The 19,695-nt window shown below is 40.5% G+C and overlaps 2 protein-coding genes across 3 annotated transcripts in view; both read left to right on the top strand.

The window, feature by feature from the left end:
• The first annotated feature begins 255 nt into the window (after positions 1-255).
• ccnf (cyclin F) lies at positions 256-9,175 on the top strand. 2 transcript variants are annotated; one of them, XR_013786702.1, is made up of 18 exons: positions 256-475; positions 1,339-1,493; positions 1,618-1,724; positions 1,930-1,997; positions 2,121-2,317; positions 2,442-2,495; positions 2,669-2,773; positions 2,874-2,951; positions 4,381-4,529; positions 4,604-4,768; positions 4,856-4,979; positions 5,063-5,243; positions 5,760-5,847; positions 6,532-6,631; positions 6,711-6,844; positions 6,951-7,123; positions 7,445-8,038; positions 8,761-9,167. XR_013786702.1 is itself a non-coding variant. In XM_079457213.1 (17 exons), exons 1-17 carry the CDS (start codon positions 463-465, stop codon positions 7,879-7,881), a joined length of 2,328 nt encoding a protein of 775 aa, XP_079313339.1. In that variant the 5' UTR covers positions 256-462; the 3' UTR covers positions 7,882-9,175. The 2 variants fall into 2 exon arrangements, 1 of the variants encoding a protein (XP_079313339.1); XM_079457213.1 differs by having other exon boundaries at positions 7,445-9,175.
• Positions 9,176-10,589: 1,414 nt separating this feature from the next.
• Positions 10,590-19,695, top strand: part of abca3b (ATP-binding cassette, sub-family A (ABC1), member 3b) — a 31,771-nt gene continuing 22,665 nt past the window's right edge. Inside the window, 7 exon segments of the mRNA XM_079456541.1 lie at positions 10,590-10,772; positions 11,861-11,937; positions 13,652-13,901; positions 16,434-16,561; positions 17,659-17,824; positions 19,149-19,408; positions 19,548-19,664. Coding sequence (XP_079312667.1) covers positions 11,884-11,937; positions 13,652-13,901; positions 16,434-16,561; positions 17,659-17,824; positions 19,149-19,408; positions 19,548-19,664 — 975 coding nt within the window. The 5' untranslated portion in view covers positions 10,590-10,772; positions 11,861-11,883.

The raw sequence follows: 19,695 nt of genomic DNA, 5'->3' as shown, positions 1-19,695 counted from the left end.
ATTTCCCACAATTCCCAACGCGACAACTTTAAGCCAATCGTGTCGCGCAAGAGTGTAAGCGCGTAATTCGAAATAGCATCCGCCCAGCCAATGAAACGACGTTTTTCGTCTATTCAGAAACCCGAGCCAATTGCGTGCCGAGTTTCACGCGAAGGCCAATCGCAGCGCAGCGGTGAACCCGATGGGCGTATCCGTCTTTTAACCAATGAGCCTGCCGAGTTGATGTTTAAACCGTCCGCGCGGGCGGAGCAAAGCGCTGGGGGAGGGGTTTAGAGGAAGTTGCATGGTTGAATCTGAGGAGAGTTGTGTTTTAAACAGTTCAACGCTATTAGTTAACAGGTTCTTAGTAGGTTAGCCCGCAACATATAACTAACTAATTCGTCTCATCTGATCTAAAGTCTCTTTTTAGTTAACCGTTCATACATCATCGCTTCAAACAGACATCTCTGATCTTCCATTGAAATGAAAGAGGGCGGTAAGGAACCAACTAACTTTAATCTCACTCCAGAATTGCTTTTAAATGTAATTTAACTGCTTATTTCATCTCTGTAACGTCATATGTTGTAAACGAGACGCCTATCGTTGTGTTTTATTATAACAAGAGCTCAACGTTCTTAACTATTCGCGCATTCGGATGTAAATCTGTTGCTAACCCGTAAATAAGTGTTTTCGTTGAAATGCATCACGTGTCTAGAAAACGATTAATGTATGAATGAATGAATCTAGTCGAGCTGATGCAGAAACGAGCTTTAACGTCACCGGAGGTCGGTTGTGATGTCTGCCCACGACTCTCTATCAATAAGGAGGGAAATCCAGGTCAAAGTGTGCCACAAAACTGCCTTCGCGTATTAACATCAAGTTAATATCTCGCTTTTATTATTAGAGTTTATATCTCTGGATATGATCGCATGCATTTTTCTTAACGTATGTGGAGCATCTACCGTGGTTTTTGAATATGGTCCCTTGGCTTTACGGTTGTTCTTCAAAGATGACATGGTGGTACTGTGCTATTCTTTTGAAGTGCACGTGAAACCACTATTTAAAACTTTGGTTATGACTTATTATGGGGTTTTGTGGTATTTACTGCTAGAATGCATGCAATATGAGCTTCTTCAATGGTCTACCAGGTGGTTACTGACCAACTTCAATTCATTGATTTATTCTTTCATGATGTCCGCCGGCGAGGAACTAACCATTTGTAATCCGCCTGACCTATTGGTTTATCACCAGGTTGCTTGATTTCTTTTTTTATCATTCGTTCACGTCTATATTTATCACGTCTATAATGTATCTACGTTTCATGAATATGCAAATACGTTTTCTTTCATCTCTCTCTAGCGCTCCACTGCCGATGTGCCAAATGTTTCTCCCTCCCTGTGCGGAAGAGGGTTCGAAAGCGGGCGTCTGCCGTGATCCTGCTGTCTCTTCCTGAAGAGCTGCTGCTGTCCATTCTTCAGTGCCTCTCCGCTGAAGATCTGCTCGCCGTGAGAGCCGTGAGTCGAGTCGCACAGACATCCAACCTTCTCCACGATCGTATATGTAACATTCTTTTGGGATGCGGTGGGTCAGCTGTTGGACGATCTGTGATAGACTTACGAATGCGATGTGATTCTGCAGGTACATTCTCATCTTCGCGATATCGTCGATAGTAACTCGAGCGTATGGGCGCGAGTGAGCTTCAAGGACCGCTGGCCGGCCCCTGATACTATTTGGCTTTTTGAAAGGTACGTTTCGTTTTAAACCTGCTAGCACATTGCTCTACAATATATTGTAAGAAATACAACTCGTTCTTTCGAGGACGTTCTTTAAGACGTCATTTCAAACTGAGCAAACCGGTCCGAAGCATTATTTCAGGAATCCGTCTGAATCGGAAGTGAAGGCGAATTGTTTGTTGAAAAGTTAATTTGACTATCTCTCCGTGATCCGCAGAGCTGCGGAGAAAGGAAACTTCGAGGCTGCTGTGAAACTAGGAATTGCTTATTTGTACAACGAAGGACGTAAGTTGACGCTCATCTCCATTGTTCCTGTGACGTGTTTCTTCTCTCGGATTGATTCATGACGAATTGTCTGATTCTGATGAATTGTCTTGTTGATTGATCACTGTGATTTGATCCGGGCAGCGTCACTTAGTGAAGATGGTCGAGCTGATCTGTGCGGCCGGATGGCGTCCCGTTTCTTCAGCCTGGCCGAGAGTCTCAGGTCTCCCATGTCGGACCCTTTTGTATGGGTCTTCATCCGCCCACCGTGGTCCATGTCAGGGGGCTGCTGTAAGGCCGTGGTGTTCGACCGCCTCAAAGAGGAATGCGACACCAACCCGGTAAGGAGCCAAAAGTCGTCTACTGACCGAATATCAAGGCTGTTGAAATCTGTCGATCTCTATTGGTTGTTGTCGTGAAAGCTTAAATCTGGATTCATTCTGATGTCTTTCCTCTTTTTTTAAGGGCCAAAAGGGAATGCTGCTGCACTGCCTGGCTAGAGTCCTTCAGCTGTTTGATGTGAGTCTTGAAACTCTAATATTAGATTTTTTTTAGACACTAATATTCAGGAGGTCATTCAGGAAGCACTTCTTCATTAAAGTTCAGACTCGATTGCTTTTGAGGTCTCACAAATAAAACATGACACTCATAGATCAGCAAGCGTTGAACTCACAAACCCTTTTCCCCCTCAGGATGAGGAGAAGCGTGTTGAGGCCGGGGCCATGCTGGAGGAGTCCGCACGCTGCGGTAACGTGCACAGTTCATATCTGCTGTGGGAACTGAACCGGGACGCATCTGTAAGAGATTCTTCACAGCGATCTATAACAATCCTATGTCTTTACTGTTCGTCGATCGGTGGTGATCATGGGTTTTCTTTAACTGACTGTCTCTCCTCAGATGGCAGACCCCGGCAGGTATCTTCAGTGTGTGCGGAAACTACGCGACTACGCTGCCAAAGGATGCTGGCAAGCTCAGGTGACTGGGAACAAATGTTTTCATATGGATTTATGTGATGTTGCTTGAAGGAAAAGTTCATCTCAAAATTGTGTATTCAACATGTTTTAAGACTGTCTGGAGTGCAAATAAAGATATTTTAAGTGACATCTGAGCGATTTCCAGGCCTCCTCGTGGGCATCATGGTTATAGTTTTTGTCAAGAAAAGTAATAAAGACATTGTTAAATTGGTCCATCCGCACAGTGGCTCAATAATTTTTTTTTTCAAGTGATGAGAATGCTTTATATGCAAAAACCAACCAAAATAACGACTTTAATCGATATATTTTCATCTGTCTTGTCAGTTTAGGGTGCGCGTTCACGAGGGCACTTTGATGCAACTCCGTGTTTACAAGCTGACGCATCCTGTATATAAGCTGATATTTGCAAAATGTCCGATTTCGATATTGTGTAAGACTTGCACAACAGTACAAACCGAATATGCTTGCGTCGAAGTGCTCTCGTCATGACGGAGGACTTCTATTAAAGTCATTATTTTGGTTTGATTCGCACAAAGTATTCTCATCCCGTCAAAAAAAAGGAATTGAGCCAATATGATCAGATGGACCAATTTATCAATGTCTTTAGTACTTATCTGGACCTTGACAACACCTATAACCATGATGTCCATGAGGAGGCCTTGAAATCTCTCAGATGTCACCTTAAATATCTTTATTTGTGCTCCGAACATGCCTGGAGGTCTTAAAACATGTTGAACGTCATGTGGGTGTGTAAAAGATAACTCCATTTCGATTGAGGTGAACTTTTCCTTTGAACATAGACGTTAATATGAAACCTGTCATAAATGACAAGTTACCTTAATACTTATCTTTAAACGAGTTAAGGTCAGTGACATAAAACCTTTTCCTGTGAAATTGTACCCAATAGCTCAAATTATAAATCATGATTTAATTCTGTTAAATAACGCAAGGAGACTGTTTGGAGAGAATTTTTTCTTTCCATAACCAAGAAAGGTTACAGACTGCAGCTTTAATACACATTCCTGTTCATTTTGAACAATCTTTTGGTGGATGTTATTTCAAAGTTGTTTGGCTGACATTACCAGACAGTCTTTTTTATGGTATTTTAAGAACTTAAAAACCCTAATCTTGCATGAACAAGGTATTATGACAACCTGAATCTATTTAGGCTAAAATCATCTCTGTTAAATGTTGTCGTATGGCCAATGTTGTGTACATCCACAGAATTGAAAAGCTCATGTGTGCCGTGTCGTCGTTATCTCGGGTGTCTGTACCTGAACTTGATGTTATTTGTCACAATACAATCTATGTGTTCAGATGGAGAAACGAAAAGTGATGTCACATTTAAAGCATGTGTGTATATATGACTGTTTTACACACATTGTGGGCTTTGCCGTTTCTAATGTCACCTGTGCATTGTGACGTTTCAGCTGTCGTTTGCGAAATCGTGCGGCACGGCGAACCCTCTGGGCCTGGAGCCGCGTGCTTGTGCTGAACTCGTGTCCCAGTTTTTCAACTCCGGACTGGCACCTCCATCACAATCTCAACTTCTGCAGGGGAAGGACATCACCACAAAGAGGTACAGACCTCATTCTGTTTTAAATGTCTTTCTTCATGCGTGCGTTTCTCACAGCCGTCATGTGTTTTTTTTAGGTATATTCTCGTCGACTGGTTAGTTGAGGTGGCCACCATGAAGGACTTCTCCAGTCAGGTTCTTCATTTGACCGTCGGGTGTGTGGACCGCTATCTGGCGCTGCGCTCCGTGCCAAAGGCCCAACTTCAGCTACTGGGCATCGCCTGCATGGTCATCAGCACTCGGTGAGCTACGTCGCACATCGCTTGTGAAAGAGACGCCATGCTTTTGAATGTCTTTTTGTGCCTGACTGAAACCATTGGTCCTCACAGATACATCAGTAAAGAGATTCTGACCATCCGCGAGGCCGTGTGGCTTACAGATAACACGTACCAGTATGAAGATTTGGTGCGGATGATGGGAGAGGTCATCGCTGTGCTGGACGGGAAGATACAGGTTGGAATCCCATCTTGTCGTCTTGAAATGATTGTGAAGTGCTTTATGCCTTACGTTACTCATGTGGATGTTATTTTATTTAGACCCCTAGAGTGCTGGATTATGGGACGGTGTTGCTCTCGCTGTTACCTGTAGAGCGGCGCTCTTTTCATCTCTACAGCTACATCTGTGAACTCTCTCTCCTCTGCTCTCCTCTCACGCTCCCTGGTCCTGCCAGACTCGCCAGCGCCATCCTGCTGCTCACCAGAGCGCTACACAACTACGGTAGGATCACATACAACATGTCCAAAGACAAAATTCACGCATATAGTGTTATATAGGAGGAAGTTGCTCCAAAGATATTAAAGCGAAACGTCAATCAAAAATGAATATTCTGTCATCAGTTACTCGCCTTCGAGTTGTTCCAAATGTGTATAAATGTCTTTGGTCTGATAAGCATAGATAAAGATAATTTATGGAATAATGCTAAAAGCCAAACAGATCGCAACACCCATTGACACCCACAGTAGGAAACATTTCTTTATCATTTGTTTGGGGAGTTGAGGAGGCGACATCGAAGAAGGTGATTTTTAAGCGCAATTTAAGCTTGGCCAGCCAAAGTTATGAGACGGTTCATGTCATGTTTAATTATTGATCGGCAATATGCCATTTAATAGATTTTTGATTAATGGGCTATGGACGTAAATAGCTGCTCGGAGGTGTTGCAATCATGGCCGGACGAGTGGCGCGTCTTCTGTACACGGACTTTGGTTAACCTGAATAGTTTTTTTTTCTCAACAGTTCCTGTGTGGCCTGTCCAGCTGGAGGAGAACACAGGTTTCTCCAAACAGGATCTGGTCTCATGTGCTTTATCCCTTTACATCAAGTGGTAAGTGTCCACGTCAGTTTTCGAGTGCTTTTTGTTGTAATGCGTTTTATTGTGTGTTGTAGGGATTGGTTTTGAAATTGCTTCAGCATATGAGATCATCTCAATATTATATTACAACACAATTGTTGTTACCGCGCAAACTTAAGCTTTCTGGGATCGCTTTTTATCACCATGATGAACGTTCTGAAGCTCCAAAAGCACATACATCAATCATTGAAGTAATCCAAACTATTCCAGCGGGTTAATAAACGTCTTGAAGGGATAGTTCACCTAAAAATAAGAAACGTGATTTACTCGCTGTCGAGTTTTTCCAAATCTCATATTAATGTCTTTGTTCTATTGAACACAAAATATATTTTTAAGAACGTGCTCCACCATTGCCCACCAGGTTTGAATAGCCTAGCTCATGTCGATTATAACACCTTTTAATGGTGTTAAAATCTGTTTTACAAAGTTCTTGTAAATATTTTGCGGTGTGTGGGGGAGCCTTGGTTGAGAGACATCTGTGTCTGTCAGTGATCATCAAGCGAGATGACCTCCATCACTCTCCAGTGACCTCTTTTTATTCAGTGCGATAAACCGTCCATCTGCAGTCTTGAAAAAAATATCAAGTTTCTCATTCTTTGTGCATTTGACGTCCTGTATGTCATTATTCTATTTGAGATGGTTTTTTTTTGTTGATAGTTTCGGTCAAGAGGTGCCCAAAGACTACAGACACATGTCTCTGACCGGTGTCAAGCAGAGGTTTGAAGACGACTTGTACCAGCAGATCAGCAAAGACGTGGTGAGTATCGTCAGAGTCTCTCACGGTCTGATATGTTTGGGTGAGATAAAGCAGCTGAACTGTGTGTGGGGTTCACCAGGTGATGGGATTCAAAGAGTTCTGTCAGGTGTTGGAGGTCCCAGAGGTAGAGCCGCAGGTGGATGTTCCTGCCGCCAACAGCCAGCTGACAGAATTTCACACATTTCTCTCCTCTCCTGCCAGTAACAGCAAGCGGTAAGACATGCTAATGAATCAATTTCATGTTATCACGTAAAACAAATGACATTTGTTAGATTTCTATATTTGACATGTTTTTCTTAACCTCTCCTTGGTTTAACAGGAGAAGAGAGGATGACATGCAGGCACACAGAGGCAGCTTTCTGGCCACGCCCACCGCTGAGCTGTCCAGTCAGGAGGAGATGCTGCTGGGGGACATCCTCGACTGGAGCTTGGACACTTCCTGTTCCGGCTATGAAGGTGACCGGGAGAGCGAGGGAGAGAAGGATGGAGAGTGTGAGTGAGACTCATTTTTGAATTCTCTCACATCAAAGACTATAACTATAAAGTTTAGGAGAATAGATACCAAAAGTATAGGAGTAATGAATAGTTGAGGTCACTTTAAACGGTCAAACGGCATGTTAACGCCTTTACCCGTTTTCTCTGTTTTGTTTATGTGCGCACGACACACAGCGCAATTGTGAAAGTCCCACACTGAAGTAACAGCAAAATAACACATAAAAGTCTGCCATCGAATCATAGTGTAATGAATCTCAGTCGAACTCATTTAAGCCTTGGGTTTGACCCTGTATTTGTTTCCCTGTCGTTTCCCTGCAGTGTCAGTCATGGAGGTGCAGATGGGTCTGCCCGTTGAGACCGGTGACGGACGGCATCATTGTTGCGAGCTGTCTAGTGACGACAGCCTTTGTGAAGAAAACGACAATGGAGAGGCAACACATGGCGGCAGCAGTCGCAGCAGACCATGGCTACGTCACCTGTCCTCCTCCTCTTGTTCGTCATGTCCCGTTTGTACTGACCTCCACAGCTCCGGCTACTCCTCCATCCAAAGCATCCCCAGTCCATCCATCTCCGCCTCTTTGGTTCCCCACCCCCTCTCTCCGTCTGCCCAGCCCCACAGTTCCGCCTCCACCGGTTTTAGTCTGCTTCTGCCGCCCTCGCAGCGGACCCGCCGACAGGTGAAGAGGAAAAACACGGCCGCTCATAGCGGGGGGGAACTCGAGGATGCTGACGAGGTGGCTTTCCTCAGCTTGTAGAAGTCTGAGCCAGCTTTGACTGACGGCTGATAAGGAAGCTGTTGTGCCGTAACGCATCACTTCCTGGCCTCCCTCCAGGTGCACTTTTCTCCTCGGGTGCTGATAAGCTTTATCTCAGAGGGACACCAGCCAGGATTCCACCACCGGCTGTCGAGAGGTCCGTTTGTGAGCTTTAAATATAAAGCTTTGATCGAAAAACAAACATCGTTTTTCTCCCATAATGCATTTCTCTTAGCCTGACGCTGGGCACACTTTCTCTCAGAATGTTGCTGTTGACACGCAACATGAGCAATGCCTCAAATGTGTTAAAAATCACTGGAGCTGTCACTGTTTTGACTAGGTTGTGTTCTTTCCTAACGTTTCACCAATACTTGGAAAGTATTTAAAATACAGAATGTTTACAACAATCTCTCCGCCCAGTTACCAAAGAAGCGAGGGCAATTTGATACGTTTGGTATAGTTGTTCAATCTTGAATATGGTTTCCTAGAATATATTTTTTTTACAAAGGTTCATGCAGCTATGGAGAAAACAAGCTCCACTTCAATACATGAAGATGTTCCACACAATATGCACTGTCTAATGAGAAAAGGTTTGTTTACGATGTCATTTCAGGACACTGATTCGTTTTTGTCATGTATATTACTCATTGTAAGCTGGACCGAAGTACTCAAGTATATTTATACTTGCTTTGTCGTGTTTATGCCAAAGTTTGTTTTTGTTCTTGCTAGCATTGCTAGCATGTGCCGTTGGTGCTAGTGGCCACGTGTCCACAATCTCACTCGTTTCTGCAAACATCCCACTGTTTTGTAATGCCACTGTTTGACCTGTGAACCCGATACAGTACATCTGTATGTTTTTTTTTTTACTTTTTACGACAGATCCAATGCAAAAGCTGATGAATGTGATCCTATGCCGTGGTTTTTCGTAATGACCTCGAGAGACGCGGAGCACTTTCATGACTCAATGCTGGAAAGCATAAATGATGCTTTGTTACCAGTCTGGATGTTTGTATATGCTTGAACAATCAACCGTACGTATATTTGTGTCAGTGTTGATCCTGGTATTATCTCAATACTTGCGTTTGAGCTTATGACACTAAAGGCATTAAGTTATTATTTCAGGTCTTGTTGGTACTGTATATCGAACATCATTAAGGACTACGACTGTATATATTCTGTTTATAACTGTAAATAAATAAACAAACGTATGAAACTGTGAAAGGCCATGTGAACTTGAGAAAGAACCCATGTTATATACCGAAAGCCGAAATAAATCAATGCAGTAGTACATTTGACTGGCTATGGCTTCCTTTTTTTGCACAGGGTTGGTAACGTGTCATTTATTTGAGAATTCTCCAAATGTTTGTAACGGCATTCAATTTTATATATATATATATATATATATTACGTTTACAGCTTTTGCACTCCTTATAGAGTTTAGGTGGAATAACTATTGGCAAAAAAATATTTTTGGTAAGTTTAACATTCAGCCATATAATTAAACAATACCAATGTTTTCAAAATAAAATGTTATAATCAAAAGAAAGTCTTTCGGTGGTCATTGTTTTTATATCTATAATATCATGGTCTTCATTTAAATAAGGGATAGGATTATGTCTCTTTAATAATGCTGGTATGCATAGGTAGCCTAAAAAACACATTAATTTACATTATATATCCGTACATTTTTGTACCATTTAAATAGTATATTATAGCAATACAGAGATTTTATAACATTAGCCTGGAATGTACTTCCAGTACAAAATAAATAATGTTTAATCACTACTTAATATTGTTTAACTGAAATGGCAGTCCGTCACTGCAAACATGGCTGACATCAAAGTTTGAAGATTTTTATTCAAAGAAATCTTTGAAAATAATAATATCGTACAGATCACACAAAGAGGAAGAGAAAAAAGGGATTAATAAATAATAAAGTAAAAATAATTACAGAAAACAACAGCAAGTATTTCTCCTCTTTCCTATGGACAAAAAAATTATATATATATATATAAAAGTAATAAAAAAATCTTTTTAAAAAGAGCGTCCATAAAAAAACGTCTGCATCAATTTGAACAACTTTGCATTTTTTGATTGTTTATAAGCAATAGAGATTTTTTAAGTTAAAAAATAAATTGCATTTAAGTGCAGATTATACAAACTTTTGTTTATGAATATAATATTTGACATATAAACTAAAGAAATTCACCACATAATTAAACATTTTACATTCATTGGTATATGAACATATAACATCTTTAAGAGATAAACATATAAACAATATTTTTACGGGCAAATAAAAGCTCACTTTTACAGGACTGTCAAAGTAAATGAGCCAAGATTTCCTCCTGCATATTACAAAAAGAACACACCAATGTCCATAAATGTAGATAAAGATACATTTCAAGGGTTCATTTTGTGTAGAATTGCACTTCTTTAACTTTGTTATTTATACATCTTGGATCTGAGCATCCCAAAAAGGTTTCCTCTATAGTGGAGATTTAACGTTTGGATTGAAGAAATAATCAAAACATTTTATTATTAACTGAAAAAGTCGATCATTATTTGCAAGGCTGACATCAAAGTACCGCGAGAGCAGCCGGTTCGATCAGCATTCGCGAAGCTCTCGCGGTACTTCAACTTCACAGCAGAACGCGATTCCTTTTCGGCAGAGGGATTTTGACAACAAGGTCACGTGATCGAGAAGAGACGCCCAGCTGGCGCAGGTCACGTGACGGCGTTTGTTGTGTCCGCAACGCACGGCCTCCGCGCCGCAATGTCAAAATCCTCATCTTCATCACTATTATAGTCCGGCTGACTTATATTTACCGACTGAAAGCGTCTGTTCAATGCTGACGGACCGAAAGCGACATAAGCGGCCTGTGCGTGAGGTGAGCGGCGTTTATTTCACAGCGAGCGCGCGCGTGCGTGCGTGTGTGCGTATATATGCGTGTATGTACATTTGTTTGACGTCTGTTGTGTTCGGGTTAATAAACACAATGTTGATATACTCGCAAGGACAGACGCGAGCATATGACAACAAACGATGCATGAGATCCTGAGACATAGAAGTCGTGTCATCGTGATGTCATTGGCACCTCTTTCATTCATTAAAAATGGTAAATTATGTCATATTTTATAAAAAGGGTCAGTTAACCCTAAAGAATCACATTCAAAGGTATTGCTCAAAATATATATATATGTGGTCTTGTTATCTTACAATGGAAGTGAATAGGGCTCACAATATCTTTGTTTCGCAAGAATGTACATTTTTTGGTGCGCTGTTCCTTTAAGACTATATATATCCATTTATTATTCATACAGTGATATGGTAGCGTTATGTGTATTTCATCAAATGGGTCCTGAGAGGCTTTCGTGGTGTTACAGTGACATCTCTTCATATTTAAGGTCTTTCCGCCTCTCAGTTTTCACTTTTTGGAAAATCTGAAAAGAAATTTCAGTTCGTTGTCGAATTATATATGAAGTATATTACTTTGAGCCACATTGCACATGCTGCACAAATTAAGGTGTGTATGTGTGTCGGCTTGAACTAGGTTGCTCTACCCGTCCCGCTTGCTTGATATCTACATTTACATTTTGTCATTTAGCAGACGCTTTTATCCAAAGCGACTTACAGATGAGGAAACATTGGAAGCAATTGTAACTACATAGGCAACAAAATACATAAGTGCATCAAACTAGTCCATTAAAGCCTAGCAGGGTATGATATCATCATCATCATCATCATCATCACCACGCGTGTACACAGATAAACTACTAACTTTGTATTTCTTCGACGTTGTAAATTGCATCTTTTTGTCTGTTGCTCATAAGTCTGTTGCCTGTTCGTGTGGCCTTATTGTGAAACCATCACAGCATGTTTACCAGCGCAGGATTGCTGCACGATTCCAGGAATAGTGCTGATGTTGTTTTTGTCCGACGTTTTAAAGACTTAAAGTGATCTGATGTTTACCTATAGGTTGTGAAGATCTGTTCTTAAAAATGGCCGTGTGGCAACAGTTCCGGCTGCTTCTCTGGAAGAACTACATCCATCAAGTGAGTCATTTTCAGCATTGGGATATTTTCATTTCTTCTCAAACCTAAATGAACGAGAGTGTGGTTTTCACTTCGTGTGTTCTCTCGTGGATGTCAACAGAAGGACAACTTTATGAAAATGTATTAATGAAGTATCGTGACGTTTCTTCAGATATACGAGCGATTCGTAACAAACGTTGGTTACAAACTGTACTGTATGCCCTAAGGATATGCAAATGCGAGCATTATCTAAATGTTAAAAATGTAAGGTGCAAAACCTGACAATCCAGGGTGTAAACAGTATGGAACAAGACCGACCTGATTTTGTTGACCTAGGTTTAAAACTGGTTCAATGTAAACATAATAAGAAAGTCACGCTTGTACTATGACCTGATATTGTGTTGCTCTTAATTCCATGATTTTTTTCACCAACCTGCTGCCATTTATTGTCCTGTATTTGCTTGTATGAGTTCATCTGCAGGTGAATATCACGTTGGTCTATTCTTTCAAATGTGTAAAATAAATAAATCAATATGTGAAGAGACAAAAGTCCACACAGCACCCGAGGCTTATTCTAGATCAATGAAGAACTTGAACCCTTGAACTCGGCCATTTATATGGGTCAGAAAGACACCCGGTAATGAGGCCATGAAGCGTCCTGTGTGTTCTGCCTCCTCTGGGTTTGGGTTTCCTAGCAACAGCTGGAGCCGAATCCCGAGCGAACAGCCGGAAGGGAATTGAAACGCTTCGCGCTGCCCTGTGATCGAGCTCGATTTATTGTTGAAAATCTATTTCAGCCCGCATTGACTTGTTCGTAATCATTCGCGCGTCAGCAAAACTGCAGGCATGTACAGGGCAAAGAATAAGAGTAAGAAATAGATGAAGACCACCGTGCGGTGGTCTAATGAATCCACCTGTGATGAACAGATTGTGTTGTTCTGAAATGCTCAAATCTAATCAGCGAGGAAGAGAAAAAACCCAGAACGCACCACCGAGTTAAATCATTTATGAGAATGAAGTGAACATGAGTAATGATTACATTTCATATCAAGATTCAAGACTAGTTCCTGTTTATTTTTAACCACCAGCCTAAAGGCATCTGAATTGTTTCTTGTATTAAGGAGTTTTAGAAAAATCATAGATTTGCATATTCATTTCTATTTAAATTACTACATGTTGCAATACAGCTTAACCGGAGGAAAACATTTGAACGTTATAAAAAGAGTAAAATTAACAAAAACATAATATTAGATACATAGTATTGTTCCAAATTTACATTGACATTAATAGTCATAGTTCAACCCCCCCAAAAGTAATTCTGTCAATATTTATTCACCCTCATGTCATTAAAAAGCATTTCTTATATCATTTTTTATATCTCTTTCTGTTGTGGAAGATATTTCGAGAAATTCGATTTGTTTTCATACAATGGAAGTCAGTGGGGTTCAAAGTTGTTCGGTTAACATTCATCAAAATATCTTCTTTTGCTCATACATGTTTGAAATGACACGAGGGTGAGTAAATTATGAAACATTATGATGAACTATCCCTTTAACTCCTTAGCGTTCACCGTCCTGTAGTTTCAATAAATTGTTGTCGTTTCCGTCAGATATCACCTATGAATAAACACGCAGTCTTAAAATTCGATCCAACCAGCATCTACTAATGCACCTGTCCACGATCGCACTTCTGCTTTATCGATTAACGCTATCTCTCTCTTCCTCTCCATCCACAGAAGCGTCAGATCCTTGTCACGGTGGTGGAGATCGCTCTGCCTCTGCTCTTCTCAGCCATCCTGATCATACTGCGTCAGAAGGTTTCCTCCACGACCTACCCTAATGCAACACACTACCACAGCTTCTCCGTGAACGACCTGCCGGGCGAGGTCTGCTTCAAGGACCTGGCGTACGTGCCGGCCAATGCCAGCGTGGTGCGTCAGGTCGCAGAGGACGTTAAGGAGAGCTTGAAGTGGTGCATCAGTTCCGGTAAAAGCTTCTCTGTATTTTAGCGGTCTGAAAAACAATCCATATTCATAAATGTGCAACAGAGATGTGGCTTAGTGTACACTGGCATTAAGACAAACCGGTTTCCATTTCTTCTACGCATCATTTCCTGTCCTGTTTGTTTGATGCTTTTATATCAAGTGGATTTAGGGTATTCTGTACATCAGGTGTCTTTGACTGTTGTCAGCGTAAGGCTCTTTCAGTTAAGATACCTGAACACTATAAAACCGGCAGGGTTATTATTGTTAACTAGAACAAGCACTTTTCAACTATTTCTTTTAATTGTAATGAAATAAAATATAGGCCTAAATGGTACTTGGAAGAATCTAAATTCAATGCAAATTAGTTAGTAAGTTGATGCACCAAAATTATGAACAGGGACCAAAATAAAAACGGAGCTGAAGTTTGTATTAAATTACACTTAAATAGCTATTTTAAATATATGAATAAAATATTTCAAAGGCATATTAAACTAAACTAAAATTAAAAGGAATAATTCACCCAAAAAATGGTCCCGTTGACTTTCCATATAAGGAATAAAATTGCTGCCGTCAAGTTAATATGGAAAATGTTTGGGCAAACTATTCATTTTTTCATGAAAAAGAAATTAAAATATTAATACAACTACAAAATAACTCTGATTATGCATGTATGAGTTATATTACATTTAAAATCTGTCTATAAAATGAAATAATGAAAATGATAAAAGCCAGCTGAAGAAAATGTGCTGGGTAAAAAATGAAGAAGTCTAGTCTATAGTCAGTTTTATTGTCTCTTCCAGCTTGTGATTCTTCTGGTTGTGTTATTGTGAGTTTGGAACAAATACAGATGTTGAGTCAGATGATAACCCGATGATAACGCCGCTCTCTGATCATGTGACTCATTGCTGATCTCTCATCCCTCATCCAGCATTAGATGCTCAGCTCTGAGTGTAAATGAACAGCGCTGACGCTGTCGACGTGATGTGATATTTTCAGAGCTGAATCACAAACCGTTGGTTTCAGAGCAGTTGTTTTGTCGTTGATCTCCATCAGTGTTTTCTGAGATTTTATGCCGTGGGACATACAGGAAGAGGAAGTTAAAAGTCTGTCAAAACAGAATTGTGAAACTTGTTTTGCATTTCAGAAGACAGTTTAGAAGACATAAAATCATTAGATAGAATATATAAATGTAATAGAAAACATGTGAATATTGCATGTTTGTTCCATGTTTTTTCCTTTTCTAAGAAATACATAGTGTAGAGAAATAAAAAAAACTTGCGTTTTACTAGAAATGTTAAATTATTATAATGCCTCTAAGTCAGTTTTAGTGCAAACCCGTAAACATTTAATTCATTTCTTCACAAAAAAAGGTTTTATTTGCTATTTTGTGCTTTTTGTCATATATATTCTTTGCAATTCTTATTTATATGTCTGGTAACTACAGAGAAGGACCGGGCTAAAAGAGGAACCGACCGTGGGAGACTTTTTTAACCCCCAATATCACAAGATCACAACAGGCTGAATCGGCATTGCACATTGCACAAGACGACTTTCATGTCAAAAACAAACAGCCTTAAAAAAAACACAAGTTATTGCCGTCGGGTTTGGAATGGTACATTTCCTGAATGTGATTTTTGTTTAGATCATTTGCCTGTTGATCTTTAAAGGAGACAGGTGTTTTGCTGGGTTAGAACCGGCCTGTCCTGTTTTTATTTGTCTTCACTGAAAGATTCAGATCAAATGAGAGAAACACACATTAGAACGGTATTGGGTACATGTTAAAGAAACGCTTCATTCAGGAATGAAAAATCTGACGTTTAATGTTACGTTGTCCCCAATCCAGGATGTTATTTTATTCTATCGAACACAAAAGGAGAAATTTCCGTTATCAGTTAAGACTGATTTTACGAATGTATTACTTGTGAACCTTTTCCTGCTGAAACAAAATGGTTTATGGGCTTCTTGGACACAAACACATGTGTTAAAGCAGATTACCGGGGAACACGCATACGAATAAGACATGTATTGCTTGAATGCACCACTAGTTGCTTTGGACAAAACGTTTGTCATGTTAGCGTCTTTAATATGCTGTTGATGAGAGGACTACTTTGTTGTGCATTTTATTTCAAGCATCTGTTAGAGTCGACCAATCAGATGGAAGCGTTGAACAGCCCCCGTGGAATAATAAAGAAATAAAGCTTTTATTTTTGTGTTTCTAAGTGTTATCTTTAACGCGACGATTGTGTCATGTGGTTCGCCGTTACCTTTACTATATGCCTTCGTTTTTCGACTGGACAGTCCAGCACAGTGCTGCACTATGATTTTCGTATTCAGTATGTAAAACTTCATAAAGAAACAGTAAAAATGAAAGCAATATACAACTTTAAAAAAAAGATGTGTAGTCAGTATTATAGTCAAATAATGATACTGTCAAATAATAGAAAAGATTAGGGTGAATGTCCACGCAGCATCAAAAACGTGTGTCTGTGCACTCAACGCTAATCTTAATGTGTGATGTGTTTTTGTCTTTCAGTCCGTGGCTTTGAAACGGAGGAACAGTTTGAGGCGTTTGTGAAGAGAGACCCACATTCAAGCGGCATTTTGGCAGCGGTTGTGTTCGAGCACAAATTCAGCCATGACGATGAGCCTCTTCCCCTGCAGGTGACATCGCACCCCATTCCTCTGTCCATCCTTGCCTTTTATCCGTCTGCTGTGATCAACCTCTCTGACTACAATATAAACATATTCCATCCATCTCACGGAGAAACGCCGGCTCATTTTTTACTCCAAAATATCCCAAAAAGATTTTGTAATTGAAAATCCATTTTCGCCTTGAGATTTCAATCGGTTCTTTTTGTCATGCAAAAATGTCATTTATTTATTTATTTTAAGCAAAAGACCAGTGGTTCAGTGTCCTTAAATAAATGAATTTCACTGCATAGAATATATAATGTCCAATATAAAACATTCACATATTTTAAATAGGCATAGCCGAAAAAGGATGGATGTTTTTAGGTTGAATTCTGGTTTAAATGTTTTTGTGAAATTCACCAATTTGTCCGTCTTTCATCATGACAACATAATTTTAACCTTGAAGGGAATGTTCTGTTCGAAGATGTTCTTCGCAAGCAGAATAAAAACATTTCTTTGTCCTGTTTTTCGCAGAACAGGGAAGTGCATTCTAACAGGGTTAGACCATTAGTGGTCATGAGTGGTCCTACCTCTCAAAAATAAAGCCTCCAGGACCTGCTCGTATGTTCACGAACGGCTCATATTCGTAGTTTGAGCCGTTCTGTGATATACTTTCACCTTCCTCTTGCTTAATGTAGAGGTGAGGCCTGTTTGTCTTGAACTGAGTCATCTCTTGATAAAAGCTCTTGAACCTTCATCACGAGCAGCGCGTCTCTCTAGAAGCGTTAAATGAGATCAAGTACAGGTCCTGTGCGGCTGATGACTCATTTCTACCGTCTTCTGCACATCTTTGTTTTGCGCTTCATCTTATCACGTTAACACGTAGGTTAGATGTATGTGCCAATACATAACGTTTGTTTTTCTGCAAATTTACTGTAAACAAAAAGTATTTTTTTCAGTTATAAGGCTAATTTAACGTCCATTCAATATCTCATAATGTTATGTGTTAATCTTTCACTAGATAAAGCCTTGAATATTTTAACTTATTTAGACCAAGACTGTTTCAATATTAACTGTATCCCGACTAGCTTGAGATTGTTTGCTCAACATTTCTTCTCCATTGGCAGGTTGCCTATCATCTACGCTTCTCGTACAGCCCTCGAAACGCTCCAGCTCGTGAGAAATCCGAGTTTAATCCAAACAATGATATGGACTGGCACACCCACAGGCTCTTCCCTCTTTTCCAGCTTCCCGGGCCCAGGGAACAGCACGACCCTCCTGGGGGCACCCCAGGTCAGTCAGCACTGGTGCATTGTGGGAAATTGAAATAAACCAAGTTGGAGCAACCAAGGAAGTCATCAATGGGTGTTGTCATATTAGGGACTGGAAGTATCGAACGGCATGTCCTTTGATTTTAAATACCCAGAAGGCTTTAGTGTACGTTACAACTAGTACGCTACTCGCGTTTGCAGTTAAAGGTTAAAGGTTTTATTAATTCATCAGAGATTTATTCATCAGCGATTTATTCATCAGCGTGATTTGGGTCTTTAAAGTCCCAGCGAATAAAAAAAATACAAAGGTCTATTTCTCATGAAATATTGCAGCGTGTAAATAGTTTATCAATGTGGGTTATTCTCTTTTTAAAATAAATGTGCACTTAATCTTCAATTAAAATCTAGTGATTATGCATTCAAGATAGCTTGGGCGGAGCATTGGTTAACTCCTCCCCTTCAACTGTCAGTCTGCAGCCAGTTCTGTTTCAAAATGCAAAGGTTTTTTATACATCCAATCAAATCGCAGTAAAGCCACGGCCACTATTTTTCTCATTCGAACTTCCGTTTCAATATACGAAAGTAAAAACGATTGCACTTCACATGGACTTTAAACAAGCTGATGTCATTTCTGCAGGCTTGGTAACTGTAATAAAGCAAATGCAATTACCTTGTCAATTCGCTCTTCTCAGTTTCCATAGCAGTCTCTTCCCAAACCCGATGTGACCCATTACAGCACTAAATACTGATTATAAAATATTGCAGCTCTTTGCTCATGGGGCCTGCGGTGGTGGTTCTGTGTTTGATCATCTGTGATGTGTTCGAATTAAGCCCCTGTCGGCTCTTTGATCTCAGACTATTTTCGCGATCTTTGCCGGCACGCCTCTTTGTGCTTTTAGCGTCGTCTCTTGATCTGAATTGAGTTGTGCTAACTTTAATTTAAATGAAAGTGCATCAAGTGTTTTGATGTCTGTGAGTCATTAGGGTTTGAAAAGCCAGGATCGAGGAATTCGTCATCTGTTTTTTTTTGCTGTAGGAAGTGAACGTTAGAGAATGTCTGCTATGACGCAGCACACGTAGACGCTGCCGTGAATCAATCTCATGACCTTTGCACAGCAAACACAATTGAACTTCAGGAGCATTCAACTAAACAGAAATGTGTCCGACAAATGCTACCTTACACATTTATTGTATTGTCTAGTCTAATGTATGTATTGAAGGCCGCTTGGGTTAGCATTTAACGTCTTAAATCACACATTTCAGTCATGAAGGCATTTGTATCATCTGTTTTTTGACATGTAGTTTAACAGGCGATCTGATAAGCATCACGTCTTTTTTCCGGTCAGGTTATTTCCGTGAGGGCTTCCTGCATGTGCAGCATGCGGTGGACAGAGCCATCATGAAGTCATATAACAGCACAGCAGCCTCGGCCCTCCTCAACCAAACTCACGTGCGGCTCTCCCGCTTCCCCTTCCCGCCGTTCATCTACGACGTCTTCATCCTGGCCATACAGAACCAGCTGCCCCTGCTCCTCGTGTTGAGCTTCACGTACACGTCTCTGAACATCGTCCGCGCCGTGGTCCAGGAGAAAGAAAGGAAACTCAAGGTCTCTATATGTGTGTCGCTTCTGTGCCAAATTAAATTGATGACAGCATGAATTGTCCGACGGCCTTGTGTATTCTTGAGTTCATGAAAGTGCATCAGGTCTCCTCTCAGTATTGAAACAGTATTGATTTTTGTTTCAGGAGTACATGCGCATGATGGGTCTTAGTAACTGGCTGCATTGGAGCGCCTGGTTCCTCATGTTCTTCCTCTTCCTGTCCATCTCCATCTTCTTTGTCACTCTGCTCTGCTGTATCGAGGTTTGTTTTCCAATCGTTTCTGCATTTGGAG

Source organism: Barbatula barbatula (assembly GCF_947034865.1).
Source record: "Barbatula barbatula genome assembly, chromosome: 5".
NCBI lineage: Eukaryota > Metazoa > Chordata > Actinopteri > Cypriniformes > Nemacheilidae > Barbatula > Barbatula barbatula.
The sequence above is the reverse complement of the archived record's forward strand: the minus strand, read 5'-3'. Positions and strand labels throughout refer to the sequence as shown.

Coding starts and splice junctions, on each gene's coding strand:
- ccnf (XM_079457213.1), top strand. Junction 1,998..2,120: donor TTATTTGTACAACGAAGGAC/GTAAGTTGACGC, acceptor TGATCCGGGCAG/CGTCACTTAGTGAAGATGGT. Junction 4,980..5,062: donor TGCTGGACGGGAAGATACAG/GTTGGAATCCCA, acceptor TATTTTATTTAG/ACCCCTAGAGTGCTGGATTA.